General features: G+C 52.1%; 1 protein-coding gene across 1 annotated transcript in view; it reads left to right on the forward strand.

The window, feature by feature from the left end:
* The window catches only part of SIPA1L3 (signal induced proliferation associated 1 like 3), a 254,992-nt gene that overhangs the window by 190,804 nt on the left and 40,153 nt on the right, over positions 1-24,035 (forward strand). Inside the window, exons 14-18 of the mRNA XM_055553137.1 lie at positions 340-591; positions 1,364-1,501; positions 11,978-12,105; positions 17,591-17,709; positions 20,200-20,627. Coding sequence (XP_055409112.1) covers positions 340-591; positions 1,364-1,501; positions 11,978-12,105; positions 17,591-17,709; positions 20,200-20,627 — 1,065 coding nt within the window. The remainder of the gene's footprint in view (positions 1-339; positions 592-1,363; positions 1,502-11,977; positions 12,106-17,590; positions 17,710-20,199; positions 20,628-24,035) is intronic.

Consider the following 24,035-nt stretch of genomic DNA (forward strand, 5'->3'; position numbering starts at 1 on the left):
GCCTTTCTGGCCCTGAGTACTGCCAAGGGAGGGTGGGGGCGCCGAGCCAGCCTGAGGAGGACACTGGCCAACTGGAGGCCTGGGTCAGGGTGAAGGGAGAGACCGGGAGAGGGGAAGAGGAGGGGACGGGGAGATGAAGTAGAGTGTGCCCAGCAGTCGGGGCCACTGTGTTGGACCCTGTCTGGGTTGAGGACACAGAGCTGCTCCATTTCAGACAAGTTTGAAGCGTCCCCACTCGGCCTTTAAAATAGAAGACTGTTCAGATCTGGGCTGCGAAGCAGCAGCCCTGCGCGCTGGTGGGCCGGGGCCTTTTCCGAGTAACGACGTTTTCCTTCCCAGGGGGTGGCCAGAAACCTATGATATGAATACCTCGGAGCCCAAGACCGAGCCAGAGGGCCTGGCCCCGGGGGGCCGGCCCCCCTACCGCAGCAATGCTCCCTGGCAGTGGAGTGGACCTGCATCCCACAACTCTCTCCCGGCCTCCAAGTGGGCCGCCCCCGCCACCCCCGGACACGCCCAGTCCCTGAGCCGGCCCCCGAAGCAGACCCCCATGGTCCCCTTCCGGGAGTCCCAGCCCCTGCACAGCAAGAGGTAAGGACACCCCCACCCCCGCCCAGGGGTGCCACCCAGCCCCCGCCTCCCCTTGCCCCCTGCCGCCCTCTGCCTTTCTCTCTCTCCTCCGCCTGTTGTCCAGCCTCCTCCTCTCCCTTGCCTTCTCATTCTCATGCCCCTCCCTTCCTCCTCGCCTTAAACTTGCCTTATAAGCCTCTGGAGCGTGGACGCAGAGCTGGGGCGCTCAGCGCCTGCGGTTGGAAATCCACCCTACCACGTGTGATTAAAACCATGTATTTGTTTTAAAGGTCAAGGGACTGATAAGCACAAAATTTAGGAGAGTGATTACTTCTGGGGGAGACAGGGAGGTGGGGCGGGGAGGAGCCCACCCATGGGTACACATGGCCCCAGTTCTAGCTCTCTGGTCGGGTGGTAAGTTCAGGTAGTTTGTTTTATTATGATGGCATATACCGCTTGTCAAAAGATAAGCACTTTTGAATACATTATATATTAAAAGATAAAGAAAAATTTCTAAGAAATGAGGGAATCCAACTTGCAGAGGAGAGTCTTGTCCCAGGTGTGGGTGGCCCGTCCAGCCTCTGTCAGGCTGCAGACGCTGAGGGGTGGGCTCAGCTGTGGTGGGAAGGAGGGAAAGGGTGTCCTGGTCTCCCCAGCCCTTAGCTCAGCAGCCCTGCCTCCATCCCCACAGAGGAGAGCAGGTGAAGCCCACGGGTGTGGCTGGGTAGCAGGACTGGGCGGGGCTCTCCTCGCTCACCCCCCACCCCCTTCCTCTCTCCTATTTCTGTTCCAGGCCCGTCAGCTTCCCCGAAACCCCTTACACAGCGTCACCAGCAGGGGTCGACAAAGTCCCTCCCTACCGACAGCCTTCTGGGAGCTTCTCCACCCCCGGCTCGGCCACCTACGCGAGATACAAGCCATCCCCAGAAAGGTCAGACTCTCTTCTCTCTTTCCCGTTAAGGAATCTGATGAAAGCCAGCAGCCTTCTTCCTCGGGAGATGCACTCACCCGACATACAGGTTTATTTGCCATTTTATGGGGCTCTTGGATTCCCCAGGGTCCTCAGAGGCCCGCTGGGATAGAGGGCTGAGTGTGTTAGTTAGGATGTGGGGCCAAGCCAGCCTGGCCAGGATGGGCCCTGCCGGTGCTCTCAGCAGCGTTCTAGTTGCCATTTTTCTCAATGCCTAAATCACTTGTCTGAGCACGCCCCTTGCAACACAGCTGTTATCTGCCTCAAGCCCACGCTCCCCCCACACCAGGCCCCCAACATTACCCAGTTTTCAGGGCCAGTCAGGCTTCAGTCCTGTCCCTTTCCCCAGTCTGGCAGCCTAGGGGATCTTCCCAACTCCTGCCTGGCTCCCTGTGCCCTCGGAATAAACACAGTTTCTCTAGCTTATTCTCCAGTGGCCTTCCACTCCAGTGCCCTGGAACCTTCCTTCTCCCCTGGGGTGCCTGTCTGAGGGGTAGCCACACCAGTCCCCTGTCCTCGGGCCAGAGCCGCGTGCCTCATCCTGGATGCCTGCGGCCCATCTCTTCAACCTCCTGAGCATCTCTGCCCCTGCCCCATCCTCCTTTTCCCAGTGCCCTGCCCTGGCCGCCTCCCTGAGCCCCCAGCCTCTGTGCCACCTCCTCTAGTCCACCCCCACTCAGTAGCCAGGGGGTCTTTGTCTGGTGGCCATGTCTATCCCCTGCTCCAAACCCCACCCCCACGTGTCCCAGAGCTCTCATGACACAGCCTCTGCCCTTCACTGTGGCCACCGGGGACCCGTCCCCCTCCCCTGCCTCTCCAGCCTCGTGCAGTGCCCTGCGCATCAGCCTCCCCAGCCCCTTCTCCCATCCAAGTGCTGACCAGGCCCGACCCGGCTTAGCTTCCGACATCAGAAAAGATGGGGCGAGTTCAGGGTGGTATGGCCATAGACCCCAGCCACTTCTAATCTCCTAGGCAGGCTGTGTGCTTTTCAGAATCCTCCCCGTGTTCTTCTGTCCACCCAGAAGTTCTTCATGATCTTCACCCCCAGACTCCCCGGACCCCACTCTTCCAGTGTGAGTGCTGATGCTCCTCCAGGAAGCCTTCCCTATACCCCCGCCTCCCACACAGTGACGTGTTGCCCCCTGTGCCCTTCACTTCTGTTCGTCTTTTCCTGCCAACCACCTTGAGTCGTCTCCATCCTGGTAGCCCAGGGGAGTGTGTGTGCATGCATATTCATGCATGTGTGCATGAACATGCCTGCTGCTCTCCAGTATATAACACTTTTTTCTTATGATCACCATCACACAGCTCAGGGTCTGGTAGATTCTTGGTATATATTTGATGAAAGGATGGAGTGAGTGAGTGAGTTTGTTTAAATAGCATGCCTCAGAATCACCCAGAGGGAGGGCTTATTAAAATACCGATAACTGGGCCTCACCCTCGAGTTTCCAGCTTAGTAGGACTAGGGTAGGACATGTGATTCCAAGGCTGCCAGCCCAGGGAACACACTTTGAGAGCTTCTACACTAAACCACTGCTTGATTCTAAGCCTCTGTTGTAAAATTGGGGGAAACATACTCTTTCATCTTCTGGTAGCCACCATTCAGCTCTCAACTGCAGTGGGTCCCAAGAGCCCTCTGTGTTCCAGGTGCCAGGAGAAATATTTGAGATACTTACCCAGGGGTTCCTGTTATCAGCCCCTGCTATGGTGAGAGAAGATCTCAGAAGGGATGCACACACTGCCAAGAGCTCTGATAGACTCAGGCCTTGGAGGAGGGAGCTCAGCCCAACCCCAGGTCTAAGCTGGCTGCCCAGAGCAGGTGGTATTTGAATAGGGCTTTGAGAGATGAATAGGAGTTTGCTGCAGAAAAGAGGGAGAAAGTCATTCCAAACAGAGCAGAGGCCACAGACATCAGTAAGCAGAATGGTGTGGAATGGAGAGGAGTCTGAGGAGTGGGGCACCTGGGTGGGAACAGTGGCTGAGGCTGGAAGTGGCAGTTGGCGTGGAGCTATCAGCCAAGAATAGAGGTGGTGGGCATGATGCTTTTGGTAATTCCAAGGACCTTCCCCCCCTCAAAGTCCTGGTGTTCCCCCTCCTATCTTACTGCTTTTAAACTATTTGAATAATTATAGATTCACAAAAAGTTTAAAAGAAACGGATAAAGCCCTCCTTGAATCCTTCACCCAGCCTCTCCAAATTTGACATCTTTCATTACTGATACAATATCAAAGCAGTTGACATTGGTACAATCCACAGTGCTTATTCAGAATACACCAATTACCTGTGTGTGTGTAGCTGTGTGGAATTTTGTCCACAGTTAAGACTCAACTGTGCCATCACCATGAAACTCCCTCCGGCTACCCCTTTATAGCCACACCCATCCCCTCCCCTAGCCCTCTGGCAACCAGTAATCTTTTCTGGGTCTCTTACTTCATGAATGCTATATAAAAGGAATCACACAGTATGCCCTTTTGAGATTCTTTTTCTCTCAGTTGGGAGTCTTCCACATTTTTGCCTGTATCTGTAGTCAAATCCTTATTATTGCCGAGTTATATTCGCTGGTGTGGTACCATTGATGAATATTCAGGTAGTTTCTGGGTTTGGGCTGTGCAAATATTCATGCTCTGAACATGCGTGAAAATAAGTTTTCACTTCTCTGTGATAAATGCCCAAGAATGCAGTTGCTTGCCAAAATATAGAAACAGCCTAAATGGCTGTTGACAGATGAATGGATAAAGGAAACGTGGTGTAATATACACAATGGAATATTATTCAACCATAAAAAGAGGAAATCCTGCCATTTGCAATAACGTGGATGAACCTTAAAGGCATTTATGTTCAGTGAAATAAAGCAGAAAGACAAATATCACATGTGGAATGAAAAAAAAAAGTTAAAGAAACAGAGTAGATAGAATGGTAGTTACTTGGGGGTGGGGGAAATGGGACAGTGTTGGTCAAAGGGGCACAAACTTTGAGTTATAAGATAAGTAAGTTCTGAGGATTTCACGTGTCACATGGTGCTGTAGTTAATTCTGTATTATACACTTAAGATCTGCTAAGTGGGTAGATCCTAAACATTCTCACCCCAAAAAAAGATAACTATTTGAGATGTTAAATATGGTAATTGTGGTAATCATTTTACAGTGTATACATATATCAAATTATAACATTGTACAACTTGAAGTATATTATGATTTTATTTGTCACTTACACCTCAGTAAACCTGGGGGGTGTGTGAGATGTTTCTCCAAGTGCCACTTACTCAACAAGTTGAGAGCATTATTATTTCAGTGAAAGGGTGTGCTGACCATTCTGTACTGTGTGTAGAAAAGTGTTTAGGAAAAAAAAGAAGAGAATACGGTTGCATACTGTGTGGTAAGTCCATTTTTAGTTTTAAAAAGAACTGCCAAACTATTTCCCAGAGTGGTTGTGCCATTGTGCGTTCCCACTGGCAAGCTGGGAGTCATCCCGCATCCTCATCACTATCTGGTGTCATCGCCACTTTTCACTTTAGCTATTCTCATAGGTGTGATGATAGCTCATCGTGGTTTAAATTTGCATTTCTCCAGTGGCTAATGATGTTGAACATCTTTGTGTTTCAGTGTTTGTATATTCTAGACACAAGTCCTTTGTCAGCTCTGCGGTTTGCAAATACTTCCTCCCACCAGTCATTAGTTTGTCTTTTCATCTTGTTAACAGAGTCTTTCACAAAACAAAAATTTTTAATTTTGGTGAGATGCAAATTACAATTGTTTTCCCTTTATGAATCCTGCTTTTGGTGTTAAATCTTAGAACCCTTTCCTAGTCCTGAGTCCTGAAGACTTTTTTTCCTAGAAGTTTTTCCTTTTTTTTTTTTTTTTTTTTAAGCTGCACCGCTTGGCACGTTGGGATCCTAGTTCCCCGACCAGTGATCAAACCCATGCCCCTTGCAGTGGAAGCACAGAATCTGCACCACTGAACCACCAGGGAATTCCCCTCCTAAGAAATTTTTATTGTTTTATATTTTGCATTTAAGTCCCTGGTTGACTTTGAGTTAATTCTTTAAAGCTAGTTTTTTCATAGGGTGAAAGGTTTAGGTTGAGATTCCTTTTTTTGCCTGCCAGTGTCCAGCACCATTTATTGAAAAGGCTCCTTCTCCTTCACTCTCCTGCTTTGCTCCTTAAAGCAAAAGCTCATTGGAAGGGGAAATCAGCTGGGCGCATTTGTGGGGTCTATTTCTTTGTTCTCTGGACTGTCCCATTGAGCTGTATACATGAGCTCAGTGAGCTGTTTCTAGCAATTCCACGAGTTGAGTAGCATGTCCCATTTTATAGAGGGAGAAGGAAAACTGAGGCTCAACAAAGTGGATCCTCTTGGGCGGGATCACTTTCCCAGGAACCTGGGCCTATGTGATTCCGAGGGACCAACTCTGACCCAGAGCTGTGCTGCCTGTCCACAGGAATGGTCCCTTCAAGAGTCCCCACCCCCACAGTGACACTGGGTGGCTGTGATTCTGTGTTTCAGGCTCTCTGGCATTGGCAAGTGGAAAACTCGCACTCTCCCCTCAGATTCCAGCTCCTCCCAGCCCACCCCTCTCTCCCCAGGCTCCCTGATGCTGCTTTCTGTGGCACTGGTCTCAGTATTTTTCATCTCTGACAGCCAGCCAGGTTCCAAGTTCTGCCAAACATTCCTAGCATACCTCAGCCCCTGAACCCCGCCAGCATTTCTCATGGCTGGTCACCAGCCAGCCTTAGGAGGCCCTGGAGCAGGTTGGGCTGCCCCAGTGGCCTTTGGCCTCAGCTCCTTTCCCCGTTTCCTGTCGCGCAGTTGACATCCTGGAGCCTGTGGGACCCAAGCCAGGCATTCCAGCCCAGCCACAGACATTTCCCCCTTCGGGACTCCTCTGGCTCCTGCTGTCTTCTCCTGCGGGCCTTGACCTGCCAGATTCATCAGGTTTCCAGGAACTCAGAGACCCTCATAGACCGAACCTGTCCTGCAGCCCATCTTAGATTTACTGGGAGACAAGAGGGCCTGCACTTTATCAGCCGTGTGGTGTGGGCCAGGGGCTTCTCTCTGCCCCTAGGTTTGCTCACATGTAAAACGTCTGCCTCGGGGACTTCCCTGGCAGTCCAGTGTCAGGGCTCCACAATTCCAATGCAAGGGGTCACAGGTTCAATCCCTACTCGGGGAACTAGGATCCTACATGTTGCATAGCACAGCCCCCAAAAGAAAAAAATTAGCTGTTTAAAAAAAAAAAAAAACAAAAACCTCTTAAGGCTTCCCTGGTGGCTCAGTGATAAGGAGTCCACCTGCCAATGTCCAATGCAAGAGACACGGGTTCGATCCCTGGTCCAGGAGGATCCCACAGCAGCGGAGCACCTAGGCCTGTGTGCCACATCTACTGAGCCTGTGGCTTAGAGCCCGGGAGCCGCAACCACCAAGCTCACATGTCGCAGCTGTGGAAGCCTACTCATTCTAGAGCCCGTGCCCTGCAATGAGAGACGCCATCACAAAGTCTGCCCCTGAGCAGCATCGAGAACATTCAAGGAGGGAAACTCCCGCGAACACTCAGAACTGAGCCCAGCACACAGGAAGTGCTCCGTGAGGGTCCTGACTGGCACTGCCACAAGCACGGTTATGCCAGCAACTGCAGATGCCATCCTCATCCTCAGGAGTTTGCCACTCTCGTGTACAAGATGAGCAAAGTCCAGACTCAGCCCAGAGCTAGGACAGAATTGTGTACCCGGCTCAGCACCCAGCAGGGCTGGCCTGGACCCCATTTGTTTTTCTCTGCCAGTTCCATAAAGAGTGGTCCGTCAGTTAGGAAGCATTTGACATATGAGGGGGGTGGGGGGGGGGGGTTGCTACTCGGGATCTTCATTATGGTTCTTGGTTCTTGGCACAGGTTCTTGGTTCCGTATGTGGACTGAGTAGTTGCAAGGCACGGGCTTAGTTGTCCCACGGCATATGGGATCTTAGTTCCTGGACCAGGGATAGAAACTGTGTCCCCTGTGTTGGCAGGCAGATTGTTACACACTGGATCACCAGGAAAGTTGAAACATTTGACTTTAGACAGAAAACCTAACTCAAGAAGGCATGAGCATTGAGGGGATTTATCATCACGTAGCAATTCCAGAGGCAGGTGGCTCTCGGGCTGGTCAGTTGTGTAGGTTCTTCCTCAGGGACCTGACTCCACTCATGACCCACAAGGGCTGCTGTGGCCGCAGGCAGAAGCAGTGCCCTGCAGGAGAAGAGGGAAGAGCTGCTCTCTGTTGCTAAGGATGAAGGAACTCGGTCACTTACCCACCCCTGAACTAAGCCCTGGCGAGGTCACATGGGACCCCCACGATTGTCTTGTGTGCTTACTCGCTCAGTCATGTCCAACTCTTTGTGACCCTATGGACTGCAGCCACACCAGCCTCCTCTGTCCATGGGGATTGTCCAGGCAAGAATACTGGAGTGAGTTGACATGTCCTTTTCCAGAGGATCTTCCCAACCCAGGGACTGAACCCAGGTTTCTCGCATTGCAAGCGGATTTTTTACCGTTTGAGCCACCAGGGAAGCTCAAACCCTCAGAATTGGCTCAAGTCATGTGGGCGAGGGTTGGCTGCCAGAGCAGCATCCGGACTCCACCAGCAGGGACTAAGAAGGTGGCGCCTCCTGGAGTGGCAGCCAACCATGGCTGCATCGTGTGTCCACCCTTTACCCAGCCATCCTATAATGCACCCATCCCCAGCTCCACCCATCAGTGTAGGAGACTGACAGAGCACGCTGGAGCCCTGCCCTCAGGACTCCACATCTGTCTTGGTACTTTCCTACGTGGCAGAGTAGGGAGTTCAAAGCAAAGATCCTGGCAGCCCAGGCCTGCTTGTGGGGAGTTTTGCCCAGAGCTGTGCATGGTGAGATGCTGGAATGTCCTAGTTTCATCAGCTTGACCAGGATTTGGCAGTGATACCGATGGCCCCAAATGGGACATATTCAGCACCTAAAGAATGGTCAGCGTAGGCCAGTCAGTTTGCGTTGGGATGGGAAGAAGGCTTTTTAGTGAAAGAATTACATGAGTGAACAAAGTACAGGTTTTCTTGATAGAGGACAGTTAGCTGAGAGATGAAGCTGAAAACATTTGTTCAGCTGAAGATAGTCCATCGAGGAATTCCCCAGTAATCCAGAGGTTAGGACTCTGTTCTTTCACTGCCAGGGCCTAAGTTCAATCCCTGATTGGGGAACTAAGATCCCCACACCATGCTGCCAGAAGTTGTCTGGGAGTCGCATGCGGTGCTTTTAATTTCATTGGCTGGAACTGCAAGGGAGTCTGGGAAATGTAGTTTGTTAACCCATTGCGTTGCTGCCAGCAGTACAATTTGGATTCTGCTACCACGGTGGAAGCAGAGAATAGACATTGAGGGAAGTACCTGCCGTGTCTGCCTCTTACAAACCTAGCAGCTGCCGACCATTTTCCTTTAGCACTAAGGATTTGATTCGGGTGTTTTGAGAAAATGGAATAAACCCATCAACACTTCAACTTCCAGCAATACTGGAGTCACATTTACCAGGAGGTTGGCTGGCTGCTAAGTCAGCCAGTAAGATGAAGACTCCCTATGCTTTTTTGTTTTTAAATAGCGTACAATTGCTTTACAATGTTGTGTTAGTTTCTGCTGTTCTACAGCTTGCATCAGCCATATGTATACATTCTATCTCCTCCCTTTTGAGCCTCCCTCACACCCCACCTCCCTAGGTCATCGCAGAGCACCACGCTGAGCTACCTGTGCTATACGGCAGCTTCCCACTAGCTATCTGCTCTGCGCACAGTAGTGTAACACATCTCAATACTGTTCTCTCAAGTCGCCCCACCCTCTTCTCCCACCCCCCCTCCATGTCCACAGAGCCGTTCTCTACATCTGTGTCTCCATTCCTTCCCTGTAAACAGGTTCATCAGTATCCTTTGTCTAGATTTCATGTATGTGCATTAATATATGGTATCTGTCTTTCTCTTTCTCACTTCACTCGGTATGACAGACTTTACATCACTTGCATCACTACAAACAACCCAATTTTGATCTCTTTCACACACGTATATATACATCACATCTTCTTTATCCATTCACCTGTCAATGGTGTCTTTTTTTCCTGGAGGCATTAGAGTTCAGGGCCTGGAGAAGAGGGGATAATATGTGTTTTCCTGGCAGGTGAGGAAAGATGAGATTTCAGAAAGTCCAGTGCATCTCTGCGGCACTCCTCTGCTGCCTGTATACGTGAAAGCTAGGAGCTCAAAGTTGGTCTTTGCAGAGTCAGCCCTGGCTTTGGACTGGCAGGGTGACCCCAGAGAAGTCAGTTAACTCTTCTTTTGGATTTTGGGGGAGGGATTCCAGTTTATTACCCTCTCAAGTTGCAAGTGCAGGCATAGGAAACAAGTGAGCAATCACAGTATCAGCTTGATTAATGGAGGCTCAGCGACTCCTCCAAAGTCCAGGGCTCGTGTCCGTGGAATGCTTCTGGCTGCAAGTAACCAAACATTGTAGGAATTTGTTATCTCCCAGAAAAGAAGTTTCAGAGGCAGAGCAGTTCCCATGGAGGTTAATCCAGAACCTTGACAACATTATCAAGGGCCCAGTGGCTCTTCCTGCCCCCTCTCTTGCACACTCAGCGTCGGCCTTGCTCTCAGACTGGTTGGGAGGGCGACAGCTGCAGGTGGTGTCCTATTTGGACCCGGCAACATCTGGTGAGGAAGAGAGGGCATCTTTCCTTGGCGTCTCCCCCTGGAGAAGGAGACTTTCCCCCACAACCTCTCAGCAGACTTCCCCTATCTCAGTCAGGTTATGCTGGTTACAGACACCTGAAAATTGCAGTGACTTAAGTCAGTGAAGGGGTTCCCAGGTGATTCCACGATAAAGAATCTGCCTGCTAAGGAGTCTGATGCCTGGGTCAGGAATATCCCCTGGAGAAGGAAATGGCAACCTACTCCAGTATTCTTGCCTGGGAAATCCCATGGACTGAAGAGACTGGCGGGCTACCGTCCATGGGGTTGCAGAGTCGGACATGACTGAGCAACTAAATAACAACAAATCAACAGGGGTTTATTTTGCACCTACACTTCAGGTCCACCACTGAGTGGACCTCTTAGGACCCAGGCTCCCTCATGACTCCCTGATCGTCACACAGCCCCAACCAGCCAGTCTCAAAGGGCTGGCGGAGTGGTCCTGCCGTGTGCTTGCCAGGTGAAGAATCAGAAGTATTTCATGGGAGTCTTAATAACTCAAATCCTCTCACATGTCCTCTGCCTTTCCTAGCCAACCCCAGTCAGAGAGAGGGTTTCCACCATGATGGATTCTGATCTAGGGTGGAATGGATGTTGGGGAGGCGCCAACAGGTTCCGGGTTCACAGAGAATGTCGCTGGGACCCAAGGCCACAGAGAACCTTTGCCAGTCCCTCTGTTAAATCTCAGGCCTTGCCTGTGGGTCTGCAGGGCCCGCCTCCAGGAGAATCTCTCTCTAGGAGACAGCTTTGTTATTCCATCCCTCCACAACCCTGTGTAGTAGAAAATGTCATTTTTCAGGTGGGAAAACCGCAGCTCAAGCTGATAAGCACTTGCCCAGCCAAGGTCACGTAGCTAGTGAGGGATGGAGCTAGGGTTGGGCCCAGACCTGCCTCGTGCTGACTCCTGAGCCCTCAACCTGTCCCCTGCAGCCCCTTCCTCCAGCAGAGAGACAGACAGACTCGGTTCCGGCCCCTCAGCCAGCTGTATCACGTGTCAGCCTCAGGCTAGAAGTTCTGGGCACACAGGAACGCGTTCAGTCCTACAAGGAAAGACTTACTGCAGTTGCCTCTTGACAGCTTGGGAAACTGTTGGGGCGAGGAAGTGACTGAACCTGGCCGGGCAGGAGGCCGAGGAGAGGTTTGATCCCCCAAGCGGCCCACTTCCAGGCCTCCTGGACCTACAAATGGCTGCCTTGTTTTGCCCTCTTCCATCAGAGAGAGAGGGAGCCCAAGACCAGCCTAGGAGTAGGGGCTGCCGACAGCAGCTCACCCCGTTTTGTAGCCAAGAAACAGAACCCCGGGGACTTCCCTGGCAGTCCAGCGATTAGGACTCCGTGCTTGCAATGCAGGGGGCAATTCCTGGTCAGGGATCTAAGATCCTACCTGCCGTGTGGTGCAGCTGAAAAAAGAAATGGGACTCTAGAGGAGCCTAGGGTCCTGAGTGCCTTCTGCCCCCGCCCTTTCCTTGAAGACCCCACCTGGCCCCACGCGCCCTGCCGCCACCGGCTCCCTGGCATGCTTCCCGGACAGAGCTCATTCCTGACCCGCAGTTAATAGCACGTTTCCAGGCTTACTCATCCAGCCTCCCAGCCTCAAGGAGCCTTCCGGGTATTTAAAACCCCCAGCGAGCAAGTCTCGGCCTCAGGTGGTTTTTGACACACCAGCCTTTCACCCTGTGCCCGCCTGCTCTCGCTCCCCTGCAGGTACACGGCCGCCCCACACCCGCTGCTGTCTTTCGATCCCCACTTCAGCCACGACGGGACATCCAGCGGTGACTCCTCATCAGGTGGCCTGACCAGCCAGGAGAGCACCATGGAGCGTCAGAAGCCAGGTAGGGCCCCCCCAGGCCAGCCGTGCCCGTGGCGCCACCCTGCATGACCCGTTACTCACAGTGTGACGGGTGAAGCCCCTCCCCCTTGTCAGTGATGGATAAAACACAAAAGCAAGCTGTAAGTGCACCACGTAAGGTTAGAGAGGGCACCTGGGACCAGTGAGCTGGACCCGTGTCCGTCCAGACAGGGCATCAGCAGGCGGGGTCTGCCGTTGCTGTCAGTCAGGAGTTGGAGCACAGAAGTGCAACACGGAGGAGGGGACTGCCAGGGACATCTGAAAGTGGTCCTCTGGGGGCGGGGGGCTGAGCAGAACCGGCAGTGTCCTGACTGCTCATTACAGAAAGCCTCCGATGCTGTTTCTCAATTGTGATGCTGAGACACGAGCCCAAATCCAGAGCACCTCGTGTGATGATATAATCACAAAGTGAACACACCCCTGTTCCACACCCAGGGCGAGAGAGACATGGCCAGCGCCTCCCAGTCAGCACCCCCAAAGGCCACCACACCCTGTTTCTCACAGCCAGGTTTAGTCTTGCCTGGTTTTCAACTTCACGCATGTGGAACATCGATGCCCACTGGACACGCTGTGTGTGCATACATGGATGTGAGTGCTGCGGCTCAGTACCGTGTTGGTGAGGGCCAGCCACGCGACTGTCGCAGTGCGGATCTGAGTAGTGCATCCACTGTCTGAATGACCCACAACGTCTTACTCCATTCTAGCTTTGAAGGACATTTGGATTGGACCAGTTTGGGGTTGCTTAGAACAGTGCGGCCAGGAATATCCTTGTACCTGCCTTTTCTGAAGATGTGCTCACATTTCTGCAGGGAATATACCCAAGAGTGGAATTGCTGGGTTATGCATTTAACTTTCTAAGAGATTGTCAAACCAGTTCCCACTCCCACCAGCGACAGAGAGAGAGAGTTCCGAGTGGCCCGGGCCTCCCCAGCCTTTCTCGTTCCAGCCTTCCTGGTGGGCACACAGTGGTGCCACAGTGTGTGTTTCGTTTGCATTTTTCTGATGCCTGGAGAGACTAAACATCTTCTCATCTGTGCACTCTCCTGTGTATAAGTATTAATCATGGCATGTACTCCTTGGATGAATATCTTCAACGTGATGTCTCCTAACAAAGCTCTTAGCCCCTTTAAACTATGAGAACCAGCAGGTGATAGGTGGGTTCAAAAGAAAGAAAATCAATGACGAATCGGAGGGTGCTAACGCCGGAGGGGGAGGAGATGGAGATGTCCCCACAGTGGGTGTTTGAGGATATCCAGGCAGTTCTCATGGGGGTTGACCATGTCTGCACGTCACTGGCTACGCCCCAGGTGCTGTGGGGCAAGGAGAGAGGCGCATGCACCCCGTTCCCCAGGGTGAGCAGCCTGGAGAAATCCTTAGCACCTCCACACCATGGTTCTCTCCCTCTGTATGTGTCTCTTTTTCTTAAATTTCCTTCCTTCCTCCCTTCCTTTGTCTTTGGCTGCACTGAATCTTTGTTGCTGTGCGGTCTGTCTAGTTGTGGAGAGCGAGGGTTACTTTTCATTACAGTGCACAGGCTTCTTGTTGCGGTGGCTTCTCTCGTTGCGGAGCACAGGCTCTAGGCACGCAAGCTTCAGTAGCTGCAGCACGTGGGCTTCAGCAGTCCATGGTTCTGTTAAACCAGGGACAACAGTTGGACTTCAGCCAAGCAGGTTGCCCCCTCCCCAGCCACACTCTCCCCATGTCTGCTGCCTCCGGGGCCTGCAGACCCGGCTTGCTCCTCCGCTCAGCACGCTTGATCCCACCCGCAGCGGGTCTGTGATCTCTGCTCCCACACAGACAGGTTCGCTTCCTCGTCCCCACCCAGCTGAGAAAAGAGAAACCTGTTGCTGGGAGATGTCATTACACCAGGGTGTAAGTGGGGAGGTAACTTCCCCAGCGTTCACTATTCACTGTGGGCCCCAGAAAAGGGGGTTCACAGAAGCTCTCCGTGGGCCCTCCTTCCTTCCGTCTTCAGTCCCCCATAGCCCTATTCCCCTCTTACTGCCTTGAGACCTTGTAAGTTGGCCGACATTTCCCTGCACGCTCACAGATCAGGGTGGTCTATGCTCAGAAGTCACCATAAAGTCCAGAGTGTATTCAAGCTCCAGGGTGGGGGGATCCGGCAGAGCGGATGGATGTCGGGGAGTGCCCAGCCCTGGTCAGAGGACTGGTCACAGCAACAGTAGCAGCTTCGGGTGCTCCACACTCCCTTCTGTTTAATCATCTCAGGAACACAACAGAGGGGCCACTGTGATCACCCCATTTTAGAAACGAGGAAGGTGAGGTCCTGAAAGGGCATCCCTTGTCTGAGGTCCCGGCTGGTGAGTAGCTGCATTGAAATTTGGACCAGGACCTACTGGTTCTATAATAGAACCCCTCCTTGACCCATGCCTGCTGCGGATACCACCATAGTCCCTCACCCACAGTGTGAGCTGAGTATTAACTGTAAACAAGCACAGTGCCTGGAGAGTAATTTGTAGGGTCTGAGGAGGTCTCTGAACAAATCACATTTCAGGAGAGGCTAGAAGAGTGTGAGGGAGACAGCTGGGAGAACATTCCAGGGCAAGGGAACTGCTGAGCGAAGAACCCTGGGTGGCAGGGGGTCTGGCATTGGAGAAAGAGGCCGAAGGGCTAGAGAAGTGGTGGGAAATGAGGCCAGGGAGGTGGCGGGGACAGCGGGGACTTTGTCCTTTACGCAGAACCACGGGGCTCAGCTCTTCTGAGCAGAGGGGGATGGGATCTGACTAGGTGTTCACAGAGTCCCTCTGACTACAGATTCGCGTGGGGCGGGGCCGATGGAGGGTGAAAGATGGGCAGGTTCTGGATACAGTTCTTTGGAGGTAAAGTTAAGATTTCCTGAGGTTCAAGGATGATAACTGGTTTCTGACCTGAGCAGCCAAAAGGACAGAGGAGACGAGAGATGGAGGTTTAGGGGAAGATAAGGAGCTGGCTTTGGCCATGTCCAGTAGGGGGTGCCTGGTAGACACTCCATGGAGGTGTGTGGGCAGCTGTATGTACAAGGCTGAAGTCGTGGGGAGATGTCCCGCCAGAGACAGAAATGTGGGAGCCATGGTGTCCTAGGTAGTAGAAAAGCTGAGTGTGACTGCCACGGGCTTGGCTCTCTGCAGAAACGTGGTCTCCTGGCATTTTCGGCCCTCTTCCCAGCAGACCAGTGCTTCCTGGGCATCTCAGATGCCTCCAAGGAGGAAAAGCATCTCTGGAGGATGAAGCAGATGGACATAGTGGGCAGTAACACCCTCGACTGTGTCCAGTCAGGCTGCTCTCTCTGTGTCCCTGAGTGCCCTGCCGGGCCCTCCACGCCCACCTTCCCCAGCAGGAACATGGGCCCAGAGCCCCCTACGGTTGCAACAGGGGCAGCAGTGTGTGTATGGTGGTGAACTCAGGCTCCAGTGGGCCTGGTGGGAAGTTCTGAGTCAGCTGTATGACCTTGGCAATGACCTCATCTCTCCCAGCCTCAGGTCCTTCTTCTGCAGTGGACACCCTAAGTGTCTCTCCTTGCAGGGTGGTTTTGGGATCCAGTGAGATCACACCTGTCCAGCCCCAGCACAGGACCCAGCCCCTCATTAAGAGAATGACGCCTCCAGCTCCCGGAGCGCTTGCTCTGCACTGTTGAGAGCGTTGTTACTGGGGAAGCACAGAGAGGTTGTCAAGGTTGAGGGCATAGGCCTGAAGTTCTGTGTGACCTTGGACCAGTTATTTAACCTTTCTGAGTCTTGATGTTCTCCTTCATCTATTAAACTGGTACTAATGTCCACCTCATAATATCACTGGGTGGTTATAACAAGGTGATGCAGGCAGAGCACTTATAGTAATACTGGACACAGAACTTGTGCTTAGTAATAATTATCATTATTTTGAGTATTTTAACTACAGCACTGATCAAAAGTGTGAGCTCTGGGGTTAGACCACCGGGGTTTGGGTCCTCTGTTAACGCCTTGTGCGTTTGTAAGTTTGATAGGTATTAATTAGCCCTCCATTTAGATTGTGTGTATGTATGTATGTTTAACTTTTTATTTTATGTTGGAGTATAGCCAATTAACAGTGTTGTGATAGGAACTTCCCTGGTGGCTCAGTGATAAAGAATCCACCTGGCAGTGCAGGAGACACGGGTTTGATCCCTGATCTGCAAAGATCCCACATGCCAAGAGGTCACTAAAGCCGTGTGCCAAAACTACTGAAGCCCACGCTCTAGAGCCCATGCTGTATAAGAGAAGCCCCTGCAGTGAGAACCCGACGCACCACAACTAGAGAGTGGGCCCTGCTCGCCGCAGCTGGGTAAAGCCTGCGCGCAGCAATGAAGCGCAGCCAAAAACCATCATTTTTTAAAAAAGGAATGATGATGTGATAGTTGCAGGTGGACAGCAGAGTATTCATTCTCAGCATGTATCCATTCTTCCCAGAGGTGGTGTGTTTTTTTAAGATCTGATGCTCCATTCAGGCACATTGACCAGCCTTGGGAGTTTAGACCAATTTATACCCATAGCAGCCATCATGATTTAAACCTGTTTCACCTTTGAACCAGCCATTTCCCTTGGAGAATTCTGTCCCAGACACAATTCTACACTTACTCAAAGTTGAATGTAGAGAAAAGGCCACCAAAATGTTAAGAAAAATTGAAAATAACCTGAATATCCATCAGTAGGAAACTGGTTAAATAATTGATGTCCATTCAATAATGGAAAACTCTGCAGCTGTTAAAAATCAGATAACTTCCAGTTCAGTTATGTGAAGGTGTGTCCTGAAGATAAGATACACAGCAAAAAGCAAGTGGCAGTGTATTTATCTGTAAAGTGAGAGTTAAATTGTCAGACAGTGCTTATTATGATTCTACTTCCATTTAACCAGAAAAGTTGTGCAAGGTTAACCAACAAAGGAATGCTACCTACCTTGCATATATAAAGAACCCTGTTCAGGGACTTCCTGGTAGTCCAGTGGTTAAGACTGCATCACCACTGCAGTGGGGGGCGGGGGGGGGCGGTTCAGTCCCTGATCAGGGAACTAAGATCCTGTATGCCATGCGATGTGGCCAACAGAAAAAGAAAAAAGAACCCTGCTCACCAGAACGTGGTCAGTTCCATAGAAAAATTTATAAAGGATATGGACAAATAATTTATAAAATAGAAAATCCAGGTGGCCAAGAAGGATGAAAATATACTCAACCTCCGTTGAGGGTTGAGCGTTGTTATAATAAGGCTTCACTAAGTTAAGCTATGTAAAGCACTAGCATGGTGCCTGGCACTCAGTAAGTGCTCAGTAAATGCTCTGTTCATGAGTGTTGCTAGACCCTAAGACCTGAGTGGATGGGGCTCATGGCAGTGTCATGGTCACAAGCTGAGTAGACAAGCTGGCAGAGGAATGGGACCATCAAAACCACATGTAGCTCCAGATTCTTCAGGTGAAAGCCTGAGTCACTTCTAACCGCTGGTGTGTCTCCTGTTGCACTGCAGAGCCTTTGTGGCATGTGCCCGCCCAGGCCCGGCTCTCAGCCATGGCTGGAAGCAACGGGAGCAAGCACGCCTCCAGGCAGGACGCAGCAGGCAAAGATTCCCCCAACCGGCATTCCAAGGTGAGCCTGGGCCCCGCCCGCCAACCCTGGGGAGCCATGGCTGTGGGAGCCAGCTGCCTGGCCCGCCCGCCCTGGCTGCTGACAGCTGGACGTCTTCACAGCTTCACCTGGGCATGCTCCTCCTCCACCCCCTCCCATTCCAGCAGAGGGGCTAAATGCCTGGTCTGGAATTAGACCCAGCCAGTGGTGCTCCTGGCTCCAGCCCCCACCGTCCATCTCATCTTGAGCAAATCACTCACCCCTTCAAGCCACGATTTCCTCATTCCATCAGCCATGGTGGGAGTCTTCACCAGCTCGGCTGCCCTAACTAAAACACCACAGACTGGGTGTCTGATAAACAGCGGTTACTGATTTCTGCTAGTTCTGGAGGCTGGATGGTCCAAGGTTGAGGCACAGGCAGATTCAGTGTCTGATGAGAACCTGCTTCCTGGTTCATGGACAGCCTTCGCCTCACCTCGTGTGTGAAGGGAGCTCTCTGTGATATCTTTTTTAAGGATATAAATACACATATATATGGACTTTTTAACCCCCTTCATGAGGACTGTATAAACATATATAGGATAAATACATGAAAATACATAGGGATTTGTAATCTCATTCATGAGGACTCCACCCTCATCACTTTCCAAAGGCCCTTCCTCCTAATACCATCCCATCAGAGATTAGAATTCAGTGTATGCATGTTGGGGGACACAGACTGTTCAATCTTTAGCAATAGGTTAACTGTTTCCCAGGTGGCTCAGTGGTAAAGAATCCTCCTGCCAATGCGGGAAACACAAGTTCAATCCCTGGATTGGGAAGATCCCCTGGAGGAGGAGGTGGCACCCCACTCCAATATTCTTTCCTGGAAAATCCCATGAACAGGGGAGGCCGACAGGCTACAGTCCACGGGGTCATGAGAGGCGGACACGACTGAACGACTAAACAACAAACTGCCATAACAGACGGTCACCAGGTCCCAGTGACCTCACATAATAGAAGTTTATTCCCCTCTAATGTAGCAGTTCAATGTGGGTGTTCAGCGAGCAGCTTTCTGCAGGATTCAGGAACCCAGGCTCCCTCCCTCTTGTAGCCTCAGGGCACCAGAGCCCTCTACCGGGCCCCTGCCTCTTTCCAGCAGGTGAGGGAGAGAGGACGTTTTGTGGCTCAGACCTAGACAAATGGCATAAATGACATCCTCCTGTAATGTTAGATTGGCCAGGATGCTGTCACGTGGCCACACATCACTGCAAGGCGAGCTGGGGGATGTAGTCCTGTGTGCCCGGGAGGAGACTGAGAACTTGGCAGTCTCTTCACATCCGTTCATTCAGTGAGTGAATGATGAGCATGTACCATGGTCCAGGTACTGGGACCCCAGGGATGAAGAGGACAGGTGAGCCCCTGTGCTCACAAGGCTGACTTTCCAATGTGGGCAACAAGCAGTCAGCAGAGAAACAGGTTCATTATATAATGGTGAGAACTGATTCTCACTGCAAAAGAAAAAGTCCAGTTAAGGGAAAAGAGAGTGTCAGGCACAGCTGCTTTAGCATGAGGTGGTCAGAGAAGGCCTTCAAGGAGGTGACCTGTAAACAAAACCTTGAAGTAAGAGGCAACCCAGGAAAATCATCTGAGGGAAGTGCATTGCAAGCAGAGGAAACAGCAAGTGCAAAGGCTCTGAGAGAACAGTGCACCCAGCGTGCTCAGAACAGCAAGGAGGTCAGTGTGGCTGGAACGGAGTAATCCAGAGAGAGGGAAAAGGAGATAAAGTTAGAGACTGGAACCCAGAGCCAGCTCATGCAGGGCCCCAGGGGCCACGGGGAGGACCATGGCTTTTCCCGAGTGAGGAGGACGGTTCTGAGCAGGGAACAGACGTGAATGGACATGAGTGTTCACAGCCTGTCCCTGGCTGCATGTAGGGCACAGCTTGGGGGCCAGGGATGAGGGGAGACAGACGGGAGGAGGCTGCTGCCGTGGTCCAGCGGGAAGCAGTGGCGGACAGGACCAGGGTGGAGTCTTGAAGGGAGGCAAGCTGGCAGGTTTGGATCTGTTTTGAAGACACAGGCAACAAGATTTGCTGTTGGACTAGATGTGGGTGTGAGAGCAAAAGCAAGGTCCAGAGTGCCTCCACAGCTCTTGGGTAAGGACAACTGAAAGTACGGAGGTGCCCTTAGGAGACGAGGAAGAGGCGAGTTCAGGAGGGAAGGCCAGGAGCTCAGCTCCAGACACACTGAGCTTAGTGCTGGCAGCACGTTACGTAGGCAGTGTCGTTTATCCCTCTGAGCCACCCCATGGAGCAGGGTTATTGTCAGCCCATTTCACAGATGTAGAAACTGAGGCACAGGGAAGTTCAATCAGTGGCCTGAGGTACCAAGGTCAGTAAGTTGGAGAGCCAGAGTTCAAAGCTGTCTGGCTCCAGGGTTCACACTCAGCTGTGAGGCAAACCCCAGTGGGAGGGTAGGTTGCCCCCCACCTGGGGTCTAGGAATAATGACACAGTTTTCCTTCCTTCCAGGGGGAGCCCCAGTACTCCAGTCATTCCAGCAGCAATACCCTCTCCAGCAACGCTTCCAGCAGCCACAGCGATGACCGTTGGTTCGACCCCCTGGACCCCCTGGAGCCAGAGCAAGACCCACTCTCCAAGGGCGGCTCCAGCGACAGTGGCATCGACACCACCCTCTACACCTCCAGCCCCGGCTGCATGTCTCTGGCCAAGACACCTCGACCGGCCAAGCCGCACAAGCCCCCGGGAAGCATGGGCCTCTGCGGGGGTGGGCGCGAGGCCACCGGGCGGTCTCACCAAGCAGACCGGCGGCGGGAGGTCTCGCCCGCCCCGGGCATCACTGGACAGAACAAGGGCTACCGACCGAAGCTGTACTCCTCAGGCTCCAGCACCCCAACGGGCCTGGCCGGGGGCAGCCGTGACCCATCCAGGCAGTCCAGGTAAGGCTCCGAATCTGGCCCGGGTTCTTCAGGGGTTCTGACCACCTTCCACATCCCCCACGGTCCTGATGGTGGAGCTCCCCTCCCCAGAAATATGCTCACAGATGGGTGTGCTCACACATTAGTTTGCGTACAGATCTGGGATACCATGGACCACCCCTGGCTACCCATCCACTGGCCTTTAAGGATCTCGGTAGAGGAAGGAAAATCCCTGACTGTCTGTCTCTGGTTCACTCTGACCCTCAGTCTCTTTCCTTTTTCTCTTTCCCAAGACCAGTAGTTTTTATGCCTACTGGGAGTCACACACTCTTTCTATTAGGAGTGCATTTGGCTGAAGGTAACAGAAAACCAGACCCCACAGAGGCTTGAGCAAATAGAGATTTAATAGTTCCCCGTTGAGGAGTCCAGGGAGGGCAGAGCTGGGCTGGTACAGCAGCAGCTCAGGGAGGGCCTTGAGGCCCGGCACCCTGTGTCTTCCTGCTCCGTCGTCATCCTCATACTAGCTGTGACTTCCCAGTCTCCACATGGCTGTGGTGCCCCTAAGAGGCCTGGGGGCAGAGAACAGAGGGAAGATGGCAGCATCCTTGTTGCTCCCTAACTGTGGAAGAAGCAAAAGCGTTCCCAGAACCATGGCCAGGCAGTGTCACCTGGCCATGTTAGCTGCAAGGAAGTCTGGGGAATCTTGGCTTAGCCTTCCAGCCTCCATAGTAAAGGGCAGTGTGGACCCCAGACCACTGGAAGGCTGTTCAACACACATTCCCCTGACCTACTGGGCAGGGCCTGAGAATGTGCATTTGTACAGGGTTCTGTGTCGGTGCTGATGCTGTTGGTCCCCAGACCGTGCTTTGAGAACCTCTGGTAGAGAGGCAGACGGGAGTACGTGAGAACAAGCAGGCATTGACTAACCAACAACCTGGAGTCTACACCACGTGGGTGTGTGTGTGCTCAGTAGCTTCAGTGGTGTCTGACTCTCTGTGACCCCACGTACTGTAGCCCGCCAGGCTCCTCTGTCCATGAGATTCTCCAGGCAAGAATACTGGAGTGGGTTGCCATGCCCTCCTCCAGGGGATCTTCCTGACCCAGGGATCCAACCCATGTCTGTTAAGTCTCCTGCGTTGGCAGGCGGGTGCTATACCGCTGTCGCCACCTGGGAAGCCCGTGCACCGCATACACTCTGAGAATCTGATGGAAGCCATGAAGTGCCTCCCGTAACAGCCATTCTGCGTCATAGGAGTCGGCCTGATCCAGGGGCCCTCTGACGTCTGCGGCCCCGGGCAGTGAGTACAGGGCTGCAGCCCCCAGTGTGGACCCCTGAGTGTGTGGGTCCACCTTCCCAGGTCCACAGTGTGGACGCCTCCCTTCCCTTCCCTTCCCTTCCCCGACCACACCCGAGCAGGGGCCAGGACCACATTAGGGATCTTCATCTCCCTTGGCTTCCTGACACCTTGCCCCGGGCCCAGACCTGAGCCTCTCTCCGCACAGAACACACGCACCTGGCAGTTGCCTCGGGCCTCCTTGACCACAGCGCCCACTGGACCCGGGTCTTGGTCTGTGTAGAGATGTCTGGGTTTTTTTTTTTAAAGGTGAAGCAGTACTTCGCTGGTGGTTCAGTGGTTAAGACTGCTTCAAATGCAAGGGTTGGATCCCTGGTCAGGGAACTAGATCCCATGGGCCACAAGACATGGTCAAAAAAAAAATACTTTTTAAAAAGGTAGAGCAAAAATCTCCCTCAAAGTTCTTAGTGTGATGGTGCAAAGTCCTTTAGTCCAGTCTAGTCCATTCAGAATGTTTGCGTGCTGCTCGCTACCTCCTTGAGGGATCGAATGACCTCTCAGTGGTCTTACCAAACTCGGGTTCTGCTGCTTGTCGCTCGAAAGCCAGTATTTGAGAGAGTGGCGTTGGCTGGAAAGAAAAATATACAGTAGTCTGAGGGTCCTGGAGCTTAGTGATTCAAGTATAACTAGATTCTAAGACCCAGGGTCTACTGACACTGACCGATTTGGAAACCTCCGTGTTTGGGAGTGCTCGCGTGTTAGTGCTGTCCCTCACCCTGGCCTCAGCCCTCCTGGAGTCGGGAGCCAGGAGAAAGGTGAGTGTGGAGAGGCAGGGTCTCCCGGAGACTTAAGTCTCTGTCACAGTCTGCCTCACTAGACAGGTCTCTTTTTTTTTTAATTTATTTATTTACTGGCTGTGTCAGGTCTTAGTCACAGCACACAGTATGTTTCGTTGAGGTCCTCTGGCTCCAGAGTGCTTGAGCTCTGCAGTTGAGGCAGACGCGCTCAGTAGTAGAGTGGCACACGGGCTTAGTTGCTCCTCGACATGTGGGAGCTTAGTTCCCAGACCAGGGGTCGAACCCACGTCTCCTGCATTGCAAGGCAGAATCTTAATCGCTGGACTACCAGGGAAGTCCTTAGATAGATAGATCTGAACCATTTGAGCTCACGGGCTCTTTTGAATAGCTCCTTCATTCATTTATCTACCCATTCTTTTCATTCACAAATATCTCTCAGGGACTTGTTTTGTCCCAGGTTCTAGGCTGAGAGCTGAGGAGAAGGAACACGCAAATTCAGATGAGACGCCTTGCCCTCCCCTTACCCACCATCCACTGAGGGAGACAGACTAGAATCAGGTCATCATTGAAACACGTCTAAGGGCACCCACCAAGAGGGACTCGCTGCCATGGGGTGCCCAGGTCTCCCCTACTGGGCACAGGCCTGTAGTAGTAAAGCTGAGTAGCTGAAGGGTTTTGGAATGTGTGCTATAAAAGCAGCGGTGCTGCGGAGTAGACCGTGGCTGAGGCAGGAGGAGTGGGTATAAAATTACCCTGTGTCTGAGAGAAGGATTTGCTGAACCCAGAAATGAAGGGAGTAAAATGGGAGAGGCACTGCTTCAAAAGAGGGCCCTGTGGTTGGGAGCTTTAATTTGCATGCAGACAATTGATGCTAATTGCAAATCATTCTTATCTACTCATTAAAGCTGCTTCCTGAAGTTTTCTCCTAGGCAACCAGGCTTTAGTATGGAGCAGCTTTTTCCAAAATGGGATGCTCAAGGTAATTTGGGTGGTGCGAGGAGGAAAATGTTTTATTTTAAATGGATATTAGGAAAAGTGTTATCAACCCATCCCCTGATTTTACAGATACTGTCTTGGACAAGTTAAGGAAAATTAATTGATTTAAAGAAATAAACATATTTACAGTCGATGAGAGTGTGGACTCCAGAGTCAGCCCACTAGGGTTTGAGCCCTACCTCTGCCTTGTCTTGGCTGTGTGGCCTTGGACAAATGACTGAACCTCTCTGGGCCTCAGTTTCCTCATCTGTACAATGGGGGCCTAGTCACTGTCCCTAACTAAGGCCATGTCAATGTCCCTAGCTGAGACCCTGATGCTATCATTAAGGTCCTGACACTGT

Source organism: Bubalus kerabau, chromosome 17 (assembly GCF_029407905.1).
Source record: "Bubalus kerabau isolate K-KA32 ecotype Philippines breed swamp buffalo chromosome 17, PCC_UOA_SB_1v2, whole genome shotgun sequence".
Classification (NCBI taxonomy): Eukaryota; Metazoa; Chordata; class Mammalia; order Artiodactyla; family Bovidae; genus Bubalus; species Bubalus kerabau.